Here is a 21,573-nt window from a genome sequence, read left to right on the forward strand (position 1 = left end):
TTAATTAAAAAATGGCATACAACGGGGTTGGTTTCAAACGCAAAACGAAATAGACCTTAGAACCATAGCAGCCATAGTCGATAATCAAAGAAGAATTTCTACCGCTCCGAAAGAATCTTTATCACAACAAAGCATGTAAAATTCACATTTTGCAGTAAAATTCTTCATGATTTAAACGTGAAACTGTACGTGTAACGACTGTGCAAGAACTTAAGAGAAAATTCAAACCGAAACATCTGAATTATTGCGACTGGCTTCTTAAAAACACTGTCAATGGACAGGTAGATCCGATTCTACGTAGTTTCATTTTACTAAGCTGTGTTAATTAGCACATCAGGTATATCAGATGACTGAAAATCCTCACCGGATGTTTGGCGCCCAGTTTACGATGATAAAATTGGTGTATGGTGTACTGTTTCTGGTGATCGTAGAGTGGCGCTAATATTTTTTGACTGGATTATCAGTACAGTAGTGTACCGAACAATTTTTAAGGAATTCTATACTCAATTAACAGATCGTAAAAAAGAGTACGACTTCTTCAAAGAATACGGAGTACCGTGTCACACATCAAACGATTCACTAGCATGAATTCATGTGGCTTTTACAGAAGAACGAACGCTCACCAAAATAAGGTGGCCTCCACGTTCCCCAGATTTCTCTAATTGAGATTTTTTCCTTTTGGACTGTTTGAAAGATAGAATTTGTGAATCAAATCCCCACACTATCGATGAACCCAAGGCGAACACTCAACAAGAAATAGACGGCAATGACAACAAAGTTTTGCGTTAGATGACTCTCAATATGATCATTACAACACAAAAGTGTATCAGGCGCAGGGCGCGTGTTACTAAAAACACGCGCCCCCTTTAGTTTAAAAACATATTTATACTTGGGTCTCATGGGTTATACGACCATCACTATAAATATCCAGTAAATATCTGTCCATGTTCGGCTATGAGATAACCAAATAAATAAATATAAATATATATATATATATATATATAAATTTATATAATCAATAAATCTAAAGGTATAAATATAATGTAACCAAATTTAACCTACGTTCGCTTCGCTCGCTAACCTTGACTAGCGAGCGAAGCAAGCGTAGGTTAAGTTTGGTGGGTCTTATAATAAAAAAATATATATATATCTGGTTATCTCATAACTGAACATGGACAGATATTTATTGGATAGTTATAGTGGTGGTCGTATAACCCATGAGATCCTTAAACTTTTACTAATGTAAAAACGGAATTTAATTTATATTTTAATTTCATTCATAAAATGTTACACATTGCAACTTTGTTTAATACGTAGTGGTTTGGTTTTAAGTTACTGATTTTGGTTTTAAGTTGCTGGTACAATTAAACTGAATTTGTAAACAATGTACTTAATAAGTTGGCAGAGGTACCTTTTGATAAGAGATAACACATTAAAAACACTACTGTTTTAACAACATAATAGGAAACAATTCTTAGAAAATGATAATTTAAATTAATTGAATAATTTATTTAATTTTGTTTTTTTTTTGCAAGATTATGTATAATTTTTCAGCAAAACTCACAGCTGACTAAAAGTTTACTCTACATCTTTCCTGTGTAGAATTCTGCTATCATAATCAATGATATCAATAATCATAAGCTATGCAATATTTTGGGCTTTGTTAAAATTATAAGAAAATCTTTTGAAACTCATTCCACTGATATCTGTGAATGACATCCTGTCTCTCATCAAAGATCAGGCTTGACAGTTTTCATATGCTACAAAATCTGTCTGACATCAACAAAATGTAATTGGGCATCATCATCCTCCTTTTTCTGAAGTAAATAAATAAGTAAAAATACAATTTTAACCAGTTTTCTTATGCAAAGTTACTAATTTCAACAATAAATAAAAATTATATATTAATCACTAGGATCCTTCATCAAAATGTGTAAATACTTAATATTTGGCTCAACTTATACAATGATTTAAAAGTAAGTAGCTATTTACAAATAATGTAATTGACCAAACAAAGCAAGATCTTGTTTTATCTAAAGCTTTTGGTATGTCATCTGTTTGTGTTTGTATCGCAATTACACCAAAATGTACTTGGTAATTTTTATGAAATTTTACAATAGTTCTTTGCATTAGGTAAAATAATTTACAAGGGATGGCTGAAATGTAATGCACAATCACTCATATCTTGCAAATGAAAAGAGATAATCAGATGAAACAATTATGCTACAGAAGTACTGTTTATTTACTACCAAAACTTGCATTTATTTTTTTACATAGTCACCATTTAAAGTTACACGCTTCTCCAAGGTGAACCAGTTTTCTCACTTCATCAGTGAAGAATCCTGGCAATCTTTCTTTGATCCACCTCACTGCTTCCTTCAGTTCATCATCTTTGGTGCAATGAACACCCTTACATCTCTCTTTAATTGCAGAAGGAAGTGAAAATAGCAGGGCACCAAATCTGGTGAGGAAGATATAGAATAGGTTCAAATTTAAATTGTACAAGAGCCCTAGGTGGTTGTCCATGATAAGTGTGCATTATCATATTGCAGAATTATCCTGTGCATTATTATTCTGTGGATTGTCAAACATAAAACAAACATCTTCTAAGATATTTAACTATGATTTGCACAGAATTTATAATTGACTTGGCTTTAAAATAGTAACATACAGTTACTATTTTTCAGAGGGTTGTGTTTTAAATATTTTGTGGTAAACCGTAGTAGTAGTATTCCACATTCTGCCATTTTTCTTCTGTCATAATGATGCACCCATGTTTCTCTTGCATCACTATATCGAAAAGCCTCATCACAATAACCTTTACAATAGCTATTCACACTATTCCTTTCTTTGCTTTTTCTGCAAATTTGCCTTGCATCCAACAGGAACAGAATTTATGGTAGCCCAGTTGTGCAATAGTATGTCCTACTTGAACTTTCAATTTGCCTATTAGGGTGATGAAGTGTTGTATGATATGACGGTCATATTGAATTGATTCATCCACCCCATTTTGGGTCTTCTCAATGGTCAGAAAGCCACTACTGCAAGGTTCATCCTCAATATTTGCTTTACTGGCTTCTGATGCACAAAATTTTATTGCCTACTTACTCACAATACTTCGATCAACAGTTTGATCACCATAAACGACGATGAATATCATTTCATGAGTCATTTCATCGAGTGAATCAATTCACTTTTTGCTCTATTAAAAATTCAATCGCTACACACTGTTTTAAACGCATTGATATAGTAGGCAACTGAGAGAAAATGGACTGGATCAATAATTTTTGTAATGAAACTACAAATGACAGCAACTTCTCTTTGTGTGACTTTTGTTCACCTTTTGCATTATATCTCAGCTGCCCCTCGTACATGTAATGACTTTTATACAATTTTTTATTTCAAAATGGCAGGCGTAGAAACTCAAGAAGAATACCAACTATTAGCCTCATTCACTGAATCACCATCTAGCAGGTGTTCTTTGAACATATCACTTTGTAAATATTAACTTTATTTAAACAAAGTAGTTTTGAAAAATACAAAAATCCAGGGATGTAATTGAAGTATATCATCAACAGTCCCTTAAAAAATTTTATTAATTGGGATTAAGTAATGGATAAATTAAAAAAGAGTACATTCAAAGAACAGAAAATTATTTTAAAATGTTTGTTACCTTGAGAATGGTATGCCAGTTTTCAAGGGAGTTTCATGTCAGGCCATCTAAAACCATATTTTGGCTGTAATATCTAATATACAAGAAAGAATTTATTAGTGTGAAAAGGTTATTATTATATGGTAAGCTGGAGCTAGACTTGAAGAAGTGTCTTATGAAGCATTATGTTGGGAATATATTTTTGTATAATTGTAAAACATGGGCACTAAGAAAAAATCAAAGTAGAAAGGTTAGAAGAATTTAAAATGCAAGTATGGATGAGCGTGGAAAAGGGACAGATAAAGTGAGATAAATAAAAGTAATTAGGCGAGTTAATAAGAACAGAAATTTAATCAGAATAAAAAAAGTAACTGAACCAAAAAAAACAGGTGATTAGGAACTCAAAACTTTAATTGGAAGTAAAGGAGAATAGAAATGAACATGGTTTGGGAGATCTCCCCCAGGCAGATAATTAAATCTTAATGACATGGGCAATTCAACTGTTTGCCATTATCCTGCATCCACATTAAAGTTACATCCAACAGAAAAAATCCACTTCTGCTTAAAAGAAGCATATATTAATGATATGTTACCCAACATGATAGCTGTGTAGAATTGGTTTTTCCTGTGATACCAGTCAATTACAGGTGTAACAATCATTTGCTTTGGCGTCAATATTTCTCCCAGTGTTACAGCTAATTGCTCAGCTTCATAGTGCACTTCTACCTGAAATATGAGTTCCAGAATGTTAAAGAAATAAAATGCAGGTTTCTATAAACTAACAATAAAACAAAAAACTTCTTAACTTATAAAAACAATAAATGTATTACCTTAGCTTGTTTATATTAACATAGCTGAATCCACCAGTCCCAACATGCTTCTTTCCCCAAAAAAATTATCAATAAAAGTATAAACTTTATTTTAATAAAAGAATATAAATAAAACATTTAGAACATATTTTTTCAACTTATTCTTCTTGATTTTCAATGCACTTCTTCCATCATTGTTTGAGCCTCTTTATGGCCTCAAAAAAATATGTTTTTGGTTTAGGAACAAGCTGTACACACACCACTTCATTAAATTCTTGGTTGGTAATGAATTGACATCCTCTTAATATCACTTTGAGCATACAATAGATAATAGTCTGAAGAAGTGAGATTATAACTGTACAAAGAGTAAAACAATACCTCAAGATTTATTTTTTTGAGGGTTTCAGCTGTGTAGGCAGCAGCAGCAATCACAACAAAAAACGGACAGGCAATCTCAACAAAAAAGCTTTTTGGTAGTTTTTCTTGGTCAATGTGCAAAAAATCTGAGCAAAATTAATATAATAACATATCACAAAACAAGAAATGTGATAATAAATGTTCAGTAATGCATTTAACCTTTAAACTGCACTGTGAAATTTGTAATTTCGAACTCAGAGAATGGTAATATTGAGAGCATTTTCCCTACTGATGCTACATGCCAGATCTATTGGTACATAATTTCCACTCATACCAGCTTGTAATCCGATAGCCATTACTTGTTTTCTAATGGTACTATATTTTTTAACAATGATAACTTTTCAAATATGACAACAGTAAAAAAATTCATTTATTAAATCATAGTATATACTGCAATGTTTTCAGATTTTTACACCCTTTCCTTTCTTGAACTAATATGAAATTGAATATTTTATAACCTTAATTTGAAATTCTGGAAATAAATATATTTTACATTTTTATAAAAATGTAATCTCTTTTACTAGGGCTTGTGTAATAAGAGAACTGCCCCATGTTATATTTTTAATGAATATAAAACATACGTAAAGTATGCTTCGCCGATCTTCATAGTGGAGTATAAATCAGTAGAATAGATCTTTTAATAAGCAGTAGCACCTATCTGTAATTCATGTGGAGATTTGAGTTCAAGACCCAGTAGAGACATGACATTTTTCACAAACTTTAAAATTCATTGTCATCCAATAGTAACTGTTATTTGGCGTCAGCATGTTGTTGCTGTAAATAAATAAATAATTGTGTATATTTGTTTAATGTTAACAAAATAATCTTAACTTACAATTATTTTAACTTTATTTTATATTATGTCAACAAATGTACTGACAATATCTGATTTAAATTGACTTACTTGCAAACCATAATATTATTTAAAATAAAGTACTGAGCAATTACTGACTCAATTTCTTTATGAAAAATAAGTTATTATATTCTTAAAATAAAATATACTTAAACAAGAATACTAAAATACAAAATGAAATAATAAAATATTATTATTGTTTTAGAGGATGTTATTAATATTAACTCTTCTTGAGAACAACATTTTTTTGCAATAAAAGATAATATACTCTGTTGTATTCTGTGATGGTTTTATACCATATATAAAAGAAATATATTTTTAGCAACTCCAACAATACTGAAATAAAATAAGCATGTTAATGATGCAGCAACCAGTTGTTTTATCTATTTCAAGGGTAAAAAAGGATCATTGTTCACAAAATATCTTTGAAAATAGTTTTGCAGCTGTTATCAAGAATTCTCTGTGTGATTGTATGACTGAGCTTGGCTAATTAAGAATTCTTCCACGTCCCTTTGCTGTGAGCCGTGACATAACTTTTTATCATTTAAAAATATAATAATATCTTGTAATAAACGCCCAATGAGTATGATAAAACAACTAAACTCTGCCAATATCATAATTTAAATATCTGCAAGTACAACAAAGTTAACAAAAAAATTAAAAGTCTTAAATAATTGCAAAATAACAAAATAAGTAGAAAAATAGAATTAATGGTTTCACTACCAGAACAACTGTATAAACTGTGAGGGTTTAGTAAACATGACAAGTTCTGAATCAAGGGCACCATAATAAAAGTATAAACTGTTATGACAGAGTAGTGGGAAAATAATGTTATGTTATAAATCTTGGGATATATTATAGGAAGATCTGTATGAAGCAATGGTGGGTTTTGGGTCACAAATAAAGATGCTGGCAGTGAAATAAATTTGGTAATTCAATGTTGCTAAACTTACTCAAAATACAGCTTACAATTTAACTCTTCTCCCAGTGATAAAGTTGAAAGTTACTATTCATTTTTTTTTTTTGTTGAGATTACAACCATCAACTGCTATGGTCATTTAGCCTTAATGAAAATTTGTAGCACATGAAAAACACCATGCTTAACTGGGAATTGAACCCGGGACCTCCAGATGAAAAGCCGAAATGCTACTACTTCACCACAGAGATCAGCATTATTATTATTTTTTTTGTCTTAGGTAATTTGACTGGTTTGATGCAGCTCTCCAAGATTCCCTATCTAGTGCCAGTCGTTTCATTTCGGTATACCACCAACATCCTACAACCCTAACAATTATTTTACATATTCCAAATGTTACCTGCCTGCACAATTTTTCTCATCTACCTGTCCTTCCAATATGAAAGCACCTATTCCAAGATGCCTTAAGATGTGGCCTATAAGTCTGTCTCTTCTTCTAGCTATATTTTTCCAACTGCTTCTTTCTTCATCAATTTGCCACAACACCTCTTCATTTGTCACTATTCACCCACCTGATTTTTAACATTCTATTGCACCACATTTCAAAAGATTCTAATCGTTTCTGCTCAGGTACTCCGATCATCCAAGTTTCACTTCCATACAAAACTACACTCCAAACACATACTTTCAAAAATGCTTTCCTGATGTTTAAATTAATTTTTGATGTAAGCAAATTATATTTTTGATTGAAAGCTTGTTTTGCCTGTGCTATTCAGCATTTTATATCACTCCTTTTTCATCCATCTTCAGTAATTCTATTTCCCAAATAACAAAATTCTTCTACTTCCATAATCTTTTCTCGTCCTAATTTTATTTTCAGTGATCCATCTACTTTATTTCTACTAAATTTCATTATTAACGTTTTATTCTTGTTTATTTTCATATGTAGTTCTTGTGTAGGACTTCATCTATGCTATTCATTGTTTCTTCTAAGTCTTTTTTACTCTGGGCTAGAATTACTACATCATCAGCAAATCTTAGCATCTTTATCTTTTCACCTTGCACTTATACTCCAGATCTAAACTGTTCTTTAACATCATTGATTACTAGTTCTATGTAAAGATTAAAAACTAATGGGGATAGAGAACATCCTTGTCTGACTCCCTTTTTTATTACTGATTCTTTCTTATGCTTTTTGATTATTGCTGTTGCAGTTTAGTTCCTGTAAATGTTAGCAATTGTTCTTCTACCTCTATACTTAAACCCTAAATCTGTTAAAATGCTGAACATATTATTCCAGTCTACGATATCAAATGCCTTTTCAAAGTCTAGAAATGCATATATGTTGGTTCGTTTTTCTTTAATCTTCCTTCTACTATTAATCTGAGCATTAAAATTGCTGCCCTTGTCCCTATACTTCCCGAAACCAAATTGGTCTTCTCCTAACATTTCTTCCACTCATCTCTCAATTCTTCTGTACAGAATTCTAGTTAAAATTGTTGATGTATGAGTAGTTAAGCTAATTGTTCTGTATTCTTCACATTTACCTGCTCCTGCTTTCTTTAGTATCATAACAATGACACTCTATTTGAAGTCTGATGTCCTTTTTCGTAAATATTACATACCAGTTTGTATAATCTACCTATCACTTTCTCACCTGCACTGCACAGTAATTCTGCAGATATCCTGTCTATCCTAGTTGCCTTTCTCCCATTCAAATCCTTTAATGGTCTATTAAATTCAGATCTCAGTATTGTATTTCCCTTTTCATCCTCTTTGACTTCCTCTTCTTCCTTTATAACACCAGTTTCTAATTCATTTCCTCTGCATAAATCTTCAATATATTCCACCTTTATATATACCAACCTTTTCTTTCATATTATAGATTAGTGTACCATCTTTATTTAACATATTATTAGATTACATACCACAAAATCTCCTTAAATTCTCACAAAATCTCCACAAAATTCTTCTTAACTTTCCTGTATGCTCCGTTTATTTTACCAATGATCATTTCTCTTTACACTTCTGAACACTTTTCTTTAATGTACTCTTCTTTCACTAATTTTCACTTCCTGTTTATAGTATTTCTTAATTTTTGGTAGATTCTTTTAGCTTCCTTATTTCTAGAATTCTTATATTTTCTATGCTTATCCATCAGCTGCAATATATCCTCTGATATACAAGGTTTTCTACTAGTTATTTTTGTTCTGCCTAAGTTTGCTTCTACTGATTTATGTATTTACTTTTTACATTCTCCCATTCTTCTATATTTTCTATAATTTTCTATTATTGATATTGTTGTTCTTTGAGATTTAGGGACATCGACTACTTTGGTCGCTGGCCCCTTTTCCCTTCAAAAAAAAAAGAAAAAAGTAAAAGGAATTAATTCTTTTACATTTCACATGAAACTGAACACTATTAATTCATTCTTGACTACAAACTCAACAAATACAGAAATAAAATCACTAAAAATCTTGATTCTTCAACTTATCACATTTGTTTACCTCCTAGGTTTTCCTTTTGGCTATTATTTCTTACATCTTTTTTCCATTCTCGTTATGGCCTCTACTTCTGATGACAAGGTGTCTGAAGCCTTGGACATGGCATCTTCTTCACTTTCAGATACCAATGATATTCTACGGCTGACATCAGGTGATGACATCACCTTTGTCAGAGCCACCTTCATCAGGCAGCTGGGGGAGATATTTTCCAGACGACTAAGGGGGCTCTTTCACCAACTTCTTAAGCCTAGCTAGGTCCTCTTTTAAACATAATCTCCTGTTGTCAGCCGCCATCCTACAAGACCCACCATCCCTAATCTCAAACCAAACAAAGAAATGGTCGCTCAACGACTCCTCTTCAGTGAGCACCTTCCACCTCCATAACCCCTCTCCCAACCTCGGCAAGACAAGCATGACATCCACAAACAAGCATCCATTTACCCTCACAAGAGTAGGTGCTGTCCCATTATTGAGCGCTACCAAATCCAACTTGGCTATATACTCTTCCAGAAACCGCCCTCTATGGTTTGTGACATGTCTTCCCCATGTCGTGACATGGGGAATGCAATGTTCTTTGCATTTCGATCACCATCCATGAGCGCATCCTTTTGAGAGGATGAATCATACCAGTCAGATCCTTCAAGCATTGTTCATAATTATCCATCCCAGAGTTCGGCAAAATATAAACAGAAAAGACCGCAACGTCTGGAAACTCAACCCATATGAATCCATTTCTCTCTCCAGTGGTTAGGATCGGCACACTGCTCCCATAAACTGCCGCACTCCTCAGCCCATCAACTGTCCTGCCATCTTCCTTCACCTTCCTCAGATTAGGCTCAGACACTAACAGAAGGTCTGCTCCTTTCTGCCTTCCCAATTCCAGGAGCGCAGCATCACATGATGCGCTCCTATTCGTGTTGAACTGAAGAACTTTAGGCATTTCTCTTATCGCAAAGGGCGCTACCAGTCCGATGCCCAGTTCCACCACACCTGAAACATTTCACCATGATCTTGCACCTTTTGGCCTAGTGCCTTTTCTCACCACAATTATGACATAAGACCAACCTGTCGGGGCCACTGCATCTGGCCACCATGAGCCTCACCTCAAAACATCTGTAGCACCGTGACTCCTCTGTACTCGGGGACACCCTGCAGTGGATCCATCCCACGCAAAATCTTCTCCTGGCCGCTAACGCCGTCACCGACGCTGCTGACATCGCGACTGTGGCTCTCTTTGTGCCACCAAAGGCCGAGTGTAAGGAGATCACCTTCATATCCTCCATTTTTCCATTGTTGCCAATAGCCTCACTGATGGAGTTTAGAAGCTCCAATTCTATTACTTCCTTCTCAAGATGCTTAACGATAATGAGGCCTTTCCTATGCGACCCACTTGTGATACTCACACCCACTATTTTACTCGACATCTTCTTCTGAACCTCTACAGCTTCTTCTTTGTTGGCCCTCACTTTCATACACAAGGACTTCCCACTTCTAAATCTGAGGCAGGTCTACCCACCAGGTTGGTCTAGTGGTGAACGTGTCTTTGCAAATCAGCTGATTTGGAAGTCAGGAGTTCCAGTGTTCAAATCCTAGTAAAGGCAGTTACTTTTACATGGATTTGAATACTAGATCGTGGATACTGGTGTTCTTTGGTGGCTGGGTTTCAATTTACCACACATCTCAGAAATGGTTGACCTGAGACTGTACAAGGCTACACTTCACTTACACTCATACATATCGTTCTCATTCATCCTCTGAAGTATTACCTGATGGTAATTCCCGAAGGCTAAAAAGGAAAAAGGATGATCTCAGGCTGGTCAGAGAAACGACCCCTTTTTCTGTTTGCCTTTGGCCAAAGGAATTCAATCTTTTTTTTTTTCACATACTTCAGCAACTGATGCCACAGGAAGTTTTTAACTTTTATCTTGATACCCGCTCTGTGGTTAGTTTTTAATTTAGGTTAGATTAGATTTAGCAACTTTTGACAGGATGGCTCCAATGGCTTTGAAATGTCCAAAATGCAAGAAGGGAATCTACGGAGAGCAAAATCGTCTTCCTTGTAAGATATGTGAAGAGGTATACCATGCTTCTTGTATCAGTGTGAAGAATTAAGAAATTAGTCTCCTCTTCAACAACGATGGTAACTCAAGATGTAACGATGTGAGAATTGCTCAAAGAAATAAAAGGATGATGATACCCCCATATCGGGAAGAATGACATTGCAAAATTCATTGCTGAAAAAGAATAGAACCAACGTGACGTAGGAAAAGTCCAGCGATGACATAAAGTCCAAAATGATGAAATGCAAATGTGAGAAAATATTACCTTTGCCATTGGGCATTAAAGATAATTTTAACAATAAGATTGGACAACTGGTAAGTAAGTACCACTATCTCAATGAAAACTATTATTGTGAATCTTAGAATCTTCAAGAGGACAATAAGATTCTAAAGACCAGGTAGCTGAGTTGTTGATGACTGGCCCAACTGCCATGGAAAACAATTTGAAAGTGGTGGAGTTTGCTTCAGGCAGTTGTGGGTGAGCAGGAAAATGTAAACTCAAGCACAAATTCCCACGCTTTGACTTAGGTGAAGAGATTGAACAAAACCAGTCTGAAGGTGGAATTACAGAAATCCCAGCCACTTTTGAGGTTGAAAATAAGATGGAAGATATCAATGATGGCAATAAATTGGCTTCTCAAATCACAGCTTGGCCAAAAAGCCAGAAATAAAACACCTATAAGTCATCACAGGATCAGCCGACTAAAGTGAAAAATAAAAATAATAATAACAAAAACTTTATTATTGGAAAGGATGCTGAAAACATGAATTGTGAAAACATAGAGGGCCCTTTTTGTCACAAAATTTGAGGAAAATATCAAAAGCGAGGAGGTTGAAAACCTGATTAAAGCAGCTAAAATTGATGTGACTTGTTCTAAATTATGTATAAGGCATACAAGTTACAATTCGTTCCATGTGCTGGTTCCGGTGAAAGAATATGAGGAAGTACCTTCTCCTGATGTTTGGTTGAGACGAGTGCTTGTTCTGCCATACTATGGAAAGTTGGCTCCAGAAAGTATTTATAAGGAAGACAGTATGAGTGGAAGTGAAAGTAAGGAGAATGAAACCCTGGAGGAGGGAAATGAAACTTCGTATAAGGGGTCTAAAAAGATGAAATTTTTTTTCAGAATGTGCAGGGTCTTCCTACTAAGCAAGAAAAATTGTTTGCTTCAGTTGCTGGATCTGCATTTGATGTAGTAGCTGTGACAGAAACAGAATTTAACGGTAATTAAGTAACATCTGAGTATTTTCCTACATGATGTACATGAGTGTACATCATGCTGACAGGTATTATAAGAACGCCAATAAAGCATGTGGTGGTGGTTCTTTGCTGGCTATCAGAAATGGAATACAGTGCTGTAAAGGAGAGAATTTGGAACTTGCAGCAGAATGTATTTGGGGTGAAGTGAAATCAAAGGATGGTAGTAATTTATGATTGGGTAACCATTATTTCAGTCCAAATACCCATCCAGATATAATTAATAACTATTTTCAATCAATGAGAGAGGCAGTACCCAAATTAAACTACCAAGTAGTTATGGTGGGTGACTTTAATATACCCAATTTAGTGTGGAAGCTAGCTGTGGTGCATTCCAACACTCCATTCTATGTTCAAAAGAAGGCGTCAATGATATTTGATTTTATGGATGACCTGAACCTGTGCCAGCATGATGATATTGAACCAGAAGAGGAAAATTGATCCTTGATTTAGTCCTGTCCAACTCTGTAGTGAATGTTGATTTGAAAGACGATGTGCTTGTAGAAGTTGATGCTCTGCACGATCTACTTATGGAACAGTAGAATTCGAAGAAGCTGTGACTGATTATCTTATGTAAGGGAAGACCTGGATTACAGAAAAGGCAATTTTTTTTAAACTTTACCAGGCTGTTAAGTGTGCTGACTGGACGGCAATCTATGATGCGGAATCTGTGAACAAGGCTGCAGCTGGGTTCTCTAAAGTGCTTGGTAATATGTTAGAGATGTACAATCCCAAAAAGAGACCACGAACGAGCAAATAACCTCATTGGTTTTCTTCAGACCTGATACACTGTTTGAAGAACAAGACGGTTGCGCATAAGAAATATAAAAGAAGAAATTCTGTTGAGGATTATGCAGTCTTTGCAGAGCTGAAGAAGAAAGACTCTATTGAAGAGAGAACTTCAGAGACGGGCTGTCAGAATTGAAGATGAAGCCCGCTAACTTATTTAAATATGTCAACTCCTATTTAAAAGAATCTAAATGCGTTTGGCCCATTAAAACCGAACATGGGATAATAACTGGCGTGAAAGGAATAGGTACAGAGTTTGGTAAATTCTTTAGTTCAGTTTACCAAGCAAAGATTTTGAACACCGATGTATTTTATGCCACAGGAGGATTTTAAGATTCCGGAAGTTAAAGAGGAGGCTGTAGTAAAGGCCATTAGTGAATTAAGTTCTCATGCTGCTGCCGGTTATGATAATATTCCACCTTACATGTTTAAAGTTTGTGTGAGTTGATTGCTCCAGTTCTCACTCACATACATAACAAGAGTTTGAGAGATGGTATTTTTCTGGAATGTTGAAAACTTGCTGTAGTTTCTCCTGTTCCTAAGAAGGGCATTTTGCACAGTGTAAGCAATTATAGTGCATAGCAATTATAAAATGTTTGAGAAGATTGTCCACAAACATCTATACGATATACTCAGGGGGAGTGTCGATATCAGACAACATGGATTTATGAAGAAAACATCAACTACTTCTAACTTGAATCAACTGCTATCTTTTGTTGTCCCTGCAGTAAAGAATAGAAAACAAGTGGATACAATTTACTTTGATTTTTTTAAGGCTTTTGATTCAGTTCTACAGTGCATCCTTGTAAGGAAACTTTCTGAAATTGGTATTGCTGGAAGAATGTTAAAATGGGTAAGGTCTTACTTGAATGGGAGAAAGTTCAATGTTAAGGTGGCTGGGGAATTATCAGATGAGTATGATGTTACCTCTGGTGCCCCGATCCAATTTGGGATCATTGTTTTTTTATACTATTTATTAGCAATATAACCAGCAACATTAAGACGAATATATTGATGTTTGCCAATGACATTAAGATATACGGCAATGTGAATAATGTTGTAGAGTCAAAGTTATCGCAACTGGAAATTGACTGGTTAAGTGAATGGTCAATTGTTAATAGAATGCCACTGAACCTCGATAAAACAATCGTAGTAACATTTTCAAGAAAGACAATGACTGTACATTCCAGCTATAATATAGCTGGTGATAACATCAAAAGTGAGATCAGCTTACATGACCTAGGAGTGCATTTTGATTCAAAACTGTTCTTTAGTGGTCACATCAATTGTATTGTTTCAAAGGCCAGAAGGAATTTGGGGTTGCTTCTATGGGCTGGAAGATTTCATACAGCAGACAATAGTAGGGCTGTATAAAACTATTGGTAGACCCATATTCAAGTACTGTTCCACAATATCGAATTACAATTGGAACTATACTAGTGATAAGGTAGAAGCGGTCCAGAAAAGGTTGTTATCAGCCTTGTGCTATCGAGGTTTGTGCAACGGAGGTTTGTCATACAAGGATGATTGTCAGGATGTCAAAGATGTTTGAACATCTTAACCCCTGGAAAAGAGAAGAGCAATGTATGATGTGATGTTTGCATATAAGGCTCTTAATGGGCAAATTGATATTGACATAACGAAAATAGGAATTCAAGTCCTAAATGTGGCTGTGAGGAGAAAAGACTGGTTTGTTTACGAAGACACTGGTCGATTGAGCCCACTGGAAAGATGTGTTTGAGTTTTGAACGACTTATGCAGAGGAAATGATGTCGATATATTTGGTTCAAGACTTGGAAGAAATGCACTGAAATTGAAGAATGAAGTTGCACGGATAACTGGATGAGCAGCAACATAGTGTAGCCAGTTTACTTTTGACAGGCTGCATTATTATTCGTTATAGGTTTTATACTAAAAGAGTTTTAGATAAATTAGTTTTATAGTTAAATCTTTCATCTGAGAAGTTCTAATTGTTCATTATAAATTATATTTTTCCCCTTTCCCTATAGGTTAATTGTAGTACATGTAAGGTTTTTATAAATGTCCTACTGCACTCTTGCTTCCACACTAGAGTAGGTCATTCTTGCTTCCCTAATTAGAGTAGGACTCTTTTCATGGAGGTTGGGGATGGCTGTAAGGGGTGTGAGGAGTCCATCCAAAATAAAAAAATAAAATTATTACCCTTACAAATAAATATTTGTTTACGCTGTTTTTTACTGTAAAATTCATTACTTATGAATGTCAATCTTTGCTAAAATTAATGATCACTTATTTTTAAAGAATAACAATACCCACCTTTACCAAAAAAGACAGGAACTATTTTCATTCAATTCAATACAAATGGATCTGGCTTATGAGAAAGGACCTCATCCTGCTTCTGTTGCCATTTTTTTAAATTTGCCGAATCGTTTGAAAACGCTCCCCAGAAATTTATTTAAATACAATTAAAAGATTCTCTTTTAGCGAGCAATGTTATTCTGTCTATGAATTTTTAAATAATACTAATTTTTAAAAACCGATTTTTCTGTATCCCATTCAATATTACATAAATATGTGCTCAAAACAATTTTCAGTACCACCTTTTGAATTATTAATTATTTTATACAATTTTTTTTATATTTAATGTATTGTTTTACTTAACCTGTATATATTATTACTTTAACATTATTTCATGTATTTTTATTTAAATAATTAATATGGACTTAATTACATATATATTTTTACCTTATATTTTTTTTTTATTAATAATTTATCTTATGTAATGATATGATCTATGTAATGTATTATTAAGTACCATTAGAAAAAAGTTTTATTTATTTAAAATAGGGTGCAGTTTTATTAAGTAAAATGTAATTTTTTATCAGAATAACCTACATTTACTTAACATCTGAATTGAAAAGTACTTTGCTCTTAACAAAAAGGTCATTCAAATCATGAAATCTTTTTTAATTAATGTTTTAGTGCATTTTGGATTGTGAACAACCAAATATTTATATTTTCAGCCAGACTGTTGACTTCAATTATCAAAAATGTACTTTATATACTTATGCTCCTTGCACTGTAAGTTCATGTGAATGTTATGAAGAAGAAACAATTAAATTCATGAAGGCATTGGGAAAGTGTAAAGAGAGAATACTTCAGTGGTGTGAGTGTACGAAAGTATAAACTTATTTTATAAATTTTACAATTTTAAAACTTATTTACAAATTTGCGTCATATGAGGCAAATTACTAAACATAACAAATAATTACTAAATATAACAAATTACAACATAACTAATACTAGTAAAACCAATAAATTAATGCTTTAGGTTTTACTTTTAAAAGATAACCAATTTATTTAAAATGAAATTATAAGATTTCCTTTTAAAAAGTGTGCATTGTTACTTAGTTGATAATTTTGTAAATAATAGTCATTAGGTTACTGCAAATTTTTTGTCTACACATTTAACATGTATTTAAATACATATAGAAATATTTATCAATTAATATTCAAATTTGTTATTTAATATCAAACTGACATTAATTATTTATTAATATTCTTACATAGTTTTCTTGCTATTATTTTACATAATTATTTTTTGTAAATAATTCGGTATTATATATTAATACCGATTATAACTACTTCTATTTTTATTTATTAATTCTGTACTTTATAGTCTGCTATGATCAAGATTTTTCTAAAGTTTCTCTTGATCCTTTCAGACAAAAGGTTGGGGAGCATTTTCTTTTTGTTTTCTGTGGAATAGTATTATCTATTATTTCTAACATGATAAATAAAATATTCAATTATATTATGAGCTGCATAAATTTTTATTTATAATACATTTTTATAAGTTCTGAAGCCAGTATTTTTTTCTATTAAAAAAAAATTAATACATGCATACTTACTGCGAGACAATCATTGAAATATTGATTATTGCCTACTTTATCGACAAGATCAGGCACAATTCCTGATTTTAACTTAGTTAGGTAAAAATCTTCTTCTGTTATACTACTATATTCATGAACAAAATCTGAACTAGTAGTTTCACTCGATGGTAAATTAACTATTCTTGAATAATCCATGTAATCCAACATTTGTGATTGAGTTAAGTTTAATCTAAATTCCAGTTTAGTTATATTCCTATCTTTCCATTTAATTGCACTAATCATTATAAATGAACTTGATAAATAAAACAAACATTTTATATCTCTAATAAACGAACACATTTTTGTGTTTGAATGATACTTTATCTTTTATTACTGAAAAAATACAATTTTGTAAAATTTTATTTTACTACTTGATGTAAAGGTGTTGAAAGAAGAATTAACATTAGATAATATCTAAAATAAAATTTCTTACTTACACACACAAACAAGTACAGTTAATTACAGTAATCAGAATGGTGGCTTAAAAGTGAGTAAATAGTAGAACATCTGATAAACATATCATGATTGAAAATGAATTAAATATTTTTTCATTAAGCTATTTTTCATCTAGCAGTTGTTGTTATTGCTAGCAATACGATGGATTTACTAAGCAGAGTATGGTCAAAACGTATTTTAATTTAATTTGTCTGTTGATGTGTTGTTGCATATTTCTATGTTTCATGAAGGTGAAGATGCAATCTTGTTTTGTATGTGTATACATGAATGAACTAATTTGACTATACTTTTTGAATGTAACTCTTGTACTAAATTATCTTTATTAGTAAATGCTCAGATTAAACTTCATGCATTTTCTTATTTTAGCTTTCCTATCTGAGTTAGAAACTACTCTCATTTTCAATTTTGAAAATATATTCATACTAAAAAAACTACAAATGAAGGAGTTTCGTTCTTCAACCACCATAGCCCATAATGTTATACTTTATACATTTGTAACACTGCATGATGTTCAAATATATTTTAACATGTTTAGACTTTAGAGCAATGCTCATTAACACGTGAAAAACAAGATGCGAGAACTAAGATAATCATAGAGCAGAGTGAACATTAACTTGTTGAATGCAACATTGCAGTAAAACGTCCACTTCAGCTTTGTCCCTTATTGTCCTGAGAATGATCATTAGCTTTAAGCTGAGATGAAAAGTGAAATTTAGCATATTTACTTATTTAATCAGTGGTAAATGTTTTAATAGTAAATAACTGTTTAGTAGTAAGTCTTTACTGGCAAGAGAATCTAGCACAATTAGATTCTCTTAGGCAATAGTGTGAATCGCTAATTTATGGTAGAAGTGAGTGCAATTCTCAATTATGCTGCTAAAAATTTGCTGTTCCCTGAATAAGTATATTTAAAAGAGAAATAGAATTTTTGCTATTGGATAAGATGTGGTGTTAACAGAGTTGAGTACCACGATTGGTAAAAGGAGTTACATAAGTTTAACTTTTGTAAGCAAGGTTTTTGCTCAGATTAGAAAAAGTACTTTAGATGCAAGTGAAAAAACTATACTATTACAGTGCCAGTGTGAGGCACTGCACACCACTTGCACTCACCTGAGTGGTATTCTTGTGTGTATCTTTCTCAGACAGCAGAACCCTATATGTGGCTGATGCCCCAGGGCCTCAATAATGATGCCCCAGGGCACCATCTGAAACTGGTGAAAATTGAGTTTCCTCATCACTCAACATTTTACAAACCGGTTGAATATTAGATGTGTGACTGGAGCAAGCAATACTTTGATACTAAGCAAGGAACATGGATGATTAAATTAACGATAAAATGATGTCACCATGGACATGACTCATATGGGTTCTTCGCAATAGATAAAAATGCATTTATCAGCATTTCCTTAACGTTAAGAAAAAGTTACACTTATGCTACACACAAATTCTTATGACTTAAGTTTTTTCTTATAAGTAAAAGAAATTCTTTATTCTCCTACATTTCAGAAATTACTTTTCTGAATCAGTAATACCTTTTCTTAATAAGGTATTGCTGATAAGTATTCAGTACAATTTATTCTCATCACCCTATATTTGATATTTATTTTGCGAAAAAATTAAACCGTGAAATGAAACAAAATCTTTTTTGTTGTGACAGCAGTAAGTTATCCGATTTAAGAATAAGAGAAAAACCAGGGGTGGATGCCCTCTTTCTGTTGAGAAATTATTTATTTTACAAAATACATCTTTTTATTAGGGAAGGTTGAAGCAAAAAATGAGAAAATTTAGTTTTACTGTAGTTCTTGTTCTTCTTCTTTTACCCATCAAGCATTAAGCATCACTGCCTGTTGCTTCATCCAAAACTCTAAACTGGTCCTCCCATCGCATTTTGGGTTACCTATACTTCTTCTTCACTAGTTCTTCCTCTCCCTATTATAGTTTGGTTTGTAATTAAAAATAATTAGTTTTTTACACTCTTTACGGCCAGTGATTATGAAAAATATCTTAAAATAAATATACAGAAAGTATCATGTATTCTACTACGATCACTGAATTATTTTCAATGTTTTTTATTTTTTAATGGATTTTATTTGTATTTTTAATCTAAGAGATACACCAAAGTTGTTTTCAATTTAAGTAATCATGATCACTATAAAGATTATCCTTTGATTTTTTTTTTTGAATTGATGGTACTTTACCTAGGTACAACTATGAAATGGCAGAATGGTAGCATTTGTACCTTTCAATCAGAAGTTCTGGGTTTGATTTCTAATCATTTTTCACATGCTGCAAATGTCATTGTCATCCATCATATTAAATATTATTAAGAGGTGTCAACTTGTCATTACTATTGTATAAATAATAAATAGGTCAATATATTTAAAATTATATTCAAAAACTTTTTTTGACAATTTTTTTTCTAGATTCAAGTTAACATAGTCTATATTTTGTCTTACAGAATTTGTTTTGGTTTATTTTCACTTACATCTAAAAAAATATACACAATCAATATACAAAAAATTAAGATATCTCTAATACATATTTTAGAGATGGTAAAAAAATTAAATCAGACTTCCCTCCCTCCTTCATCATACGGTCAATATTTAAGACAGGTATGTGTAATAATTTTAGATTACACCATTTACTTTCGTTAAGTTTTGATCAAGCTGATAGTCTGCAATGGCAAATTCCACTTTTGCAATATCCACCTGGTTGACCCAACCAAAAACAGTGATTTTTACATGCTAATTCGCTCTTTAGGACATTACAAGTGAATCTACGAAAACGACGGTGTTCCTGTAGTTGGGAATCCATTTTTACAAAATCTGAAAAAAACATTTAAATAATTAAAGTTATAGTTTTTTTCTATTATTATATATCAAAACATGGTAATATTATACCCCAAAAATAGTAAAAAAAAAACTCAACATTCATACGTTAAAGTGAATTAATAATAAAATTGTTTTAAATTACAACATATTTTTTTATGCTATAAAATAATTTGTTTAGAATGCATCTCGATAAAAACATAATAAACTTGACCTTTTGATAGTTTTATATGAGACATTTTCAGTGATTAATTATTTATATATATTTGATTTTATTTTATAAAACCACTTATTATTTAATGAAAAATTATTTTTTTAATTAATAAAAATGAAGATTAAGTAAATAAAATAAGTAAAATTATTATGTCTTTTGGCACTCAGTGTATTTTTTTTAAAAAGTCACTCGTATTATTTTAAATAAAAATTATTTAGAAGTTATCCAAGCAAAAATTTATTTTTAAATAATGATATAAAATAATTAGTAATAGTTTAATAATATAAGTTGTATATGGAAGTGAAACTTGGACAATCAGAGTATCTGAGAAGAAAAGATTAGAAGCTTTTGAAATGTGGAGCTATAGGAGAATGTTAAAAATCAGATGGGTGGATAAAGTGACAAGTGAAGAGGTATTGCGACAAATAGATGAAGAAAGAAGTATTTGGAAAAATATAGTTAAAAGAAGAGACAGACTAATAGGCCATATACTAAGGCCTCCTGGAATCGCTTTAATATTGGAAGGACAGGTAGAAGGGAAAAATTGTGTAGGCAGGCCACGTTTGGAATATGTAAAACAAATTGTTAGGGATGTAGGATGTAGAGGGTATACTGAAATGAAACGACTAGCACTAGATAGGGAATCTTGGAGAGCTGCAACAAACCAGTCAAATGACTGAAGACAAAAAAAAAAAATATAAGTTGCTAGCTAAGCGACGCCATGAATTTTATTGGTTTATTCACTTATATAGACTGTCTGAAACAACTTTATTTTTCAGAAATATTTAAAAAAAATTATTTTAAAGAAAAATGTTATCAGTGATAAAATTAAGCTGGTAAATTCCAATGTTTTTTCTTAACATATGGTGTAAAAATTTTCATTTTTCCAATTAAATTTTACATATT

The 21,573-nt window shown here is 32.4% G+C and overlaps 1 protein-coding gene across 2 annotated transcripts in view; it reads right to left on the reverse strand.

Annotated features, from left to right (window-relative positions):
* The window catches only part of LOC142325438 (phosphatidylethanolamine-binding protein 1-like), a 43,872-nt gene that overhangs the window by 16,697 nt on the left and 5,602 nt on the right, over nt 1–21,573 (reverse strand). For both annotated transcript variants that reach the window (XM_075367208.1, XM_075367207.1), the window contains exons 2-3: nt 17,149–20,450; nt 4,246–4,378 (exon numbers count right to left, since the gene is read on the reverse strand). In XM_075367208.1, the coding sequence (XP_075223323.1) occupies nt 4,246–4,378; nt 17,149–17,469 (454 nt within the window). In that variant the 5' untranslated portion in view covers nt 17,470–20,450. The remainder of the gene's footprint in view (nt 1–4,245; nt 4,379–17,148; nt 20,451–21,573) is intronic.

The sequence above is a fragment of the Lycorma delicatula genome, chromosome 5, assembly GCF_047948215.1.
Source record: "Lycorma delicatula isolate Av1 chromosome 5, ASM4794821v1, whole genome shotgun sequence".
Classification (NCBI taxonomy): Eukaryota; Metazoa; Arthropoda; class Insecta; order Hemiptera; family Fulgoridae; genus Lycorma; species Lycorma delicatula.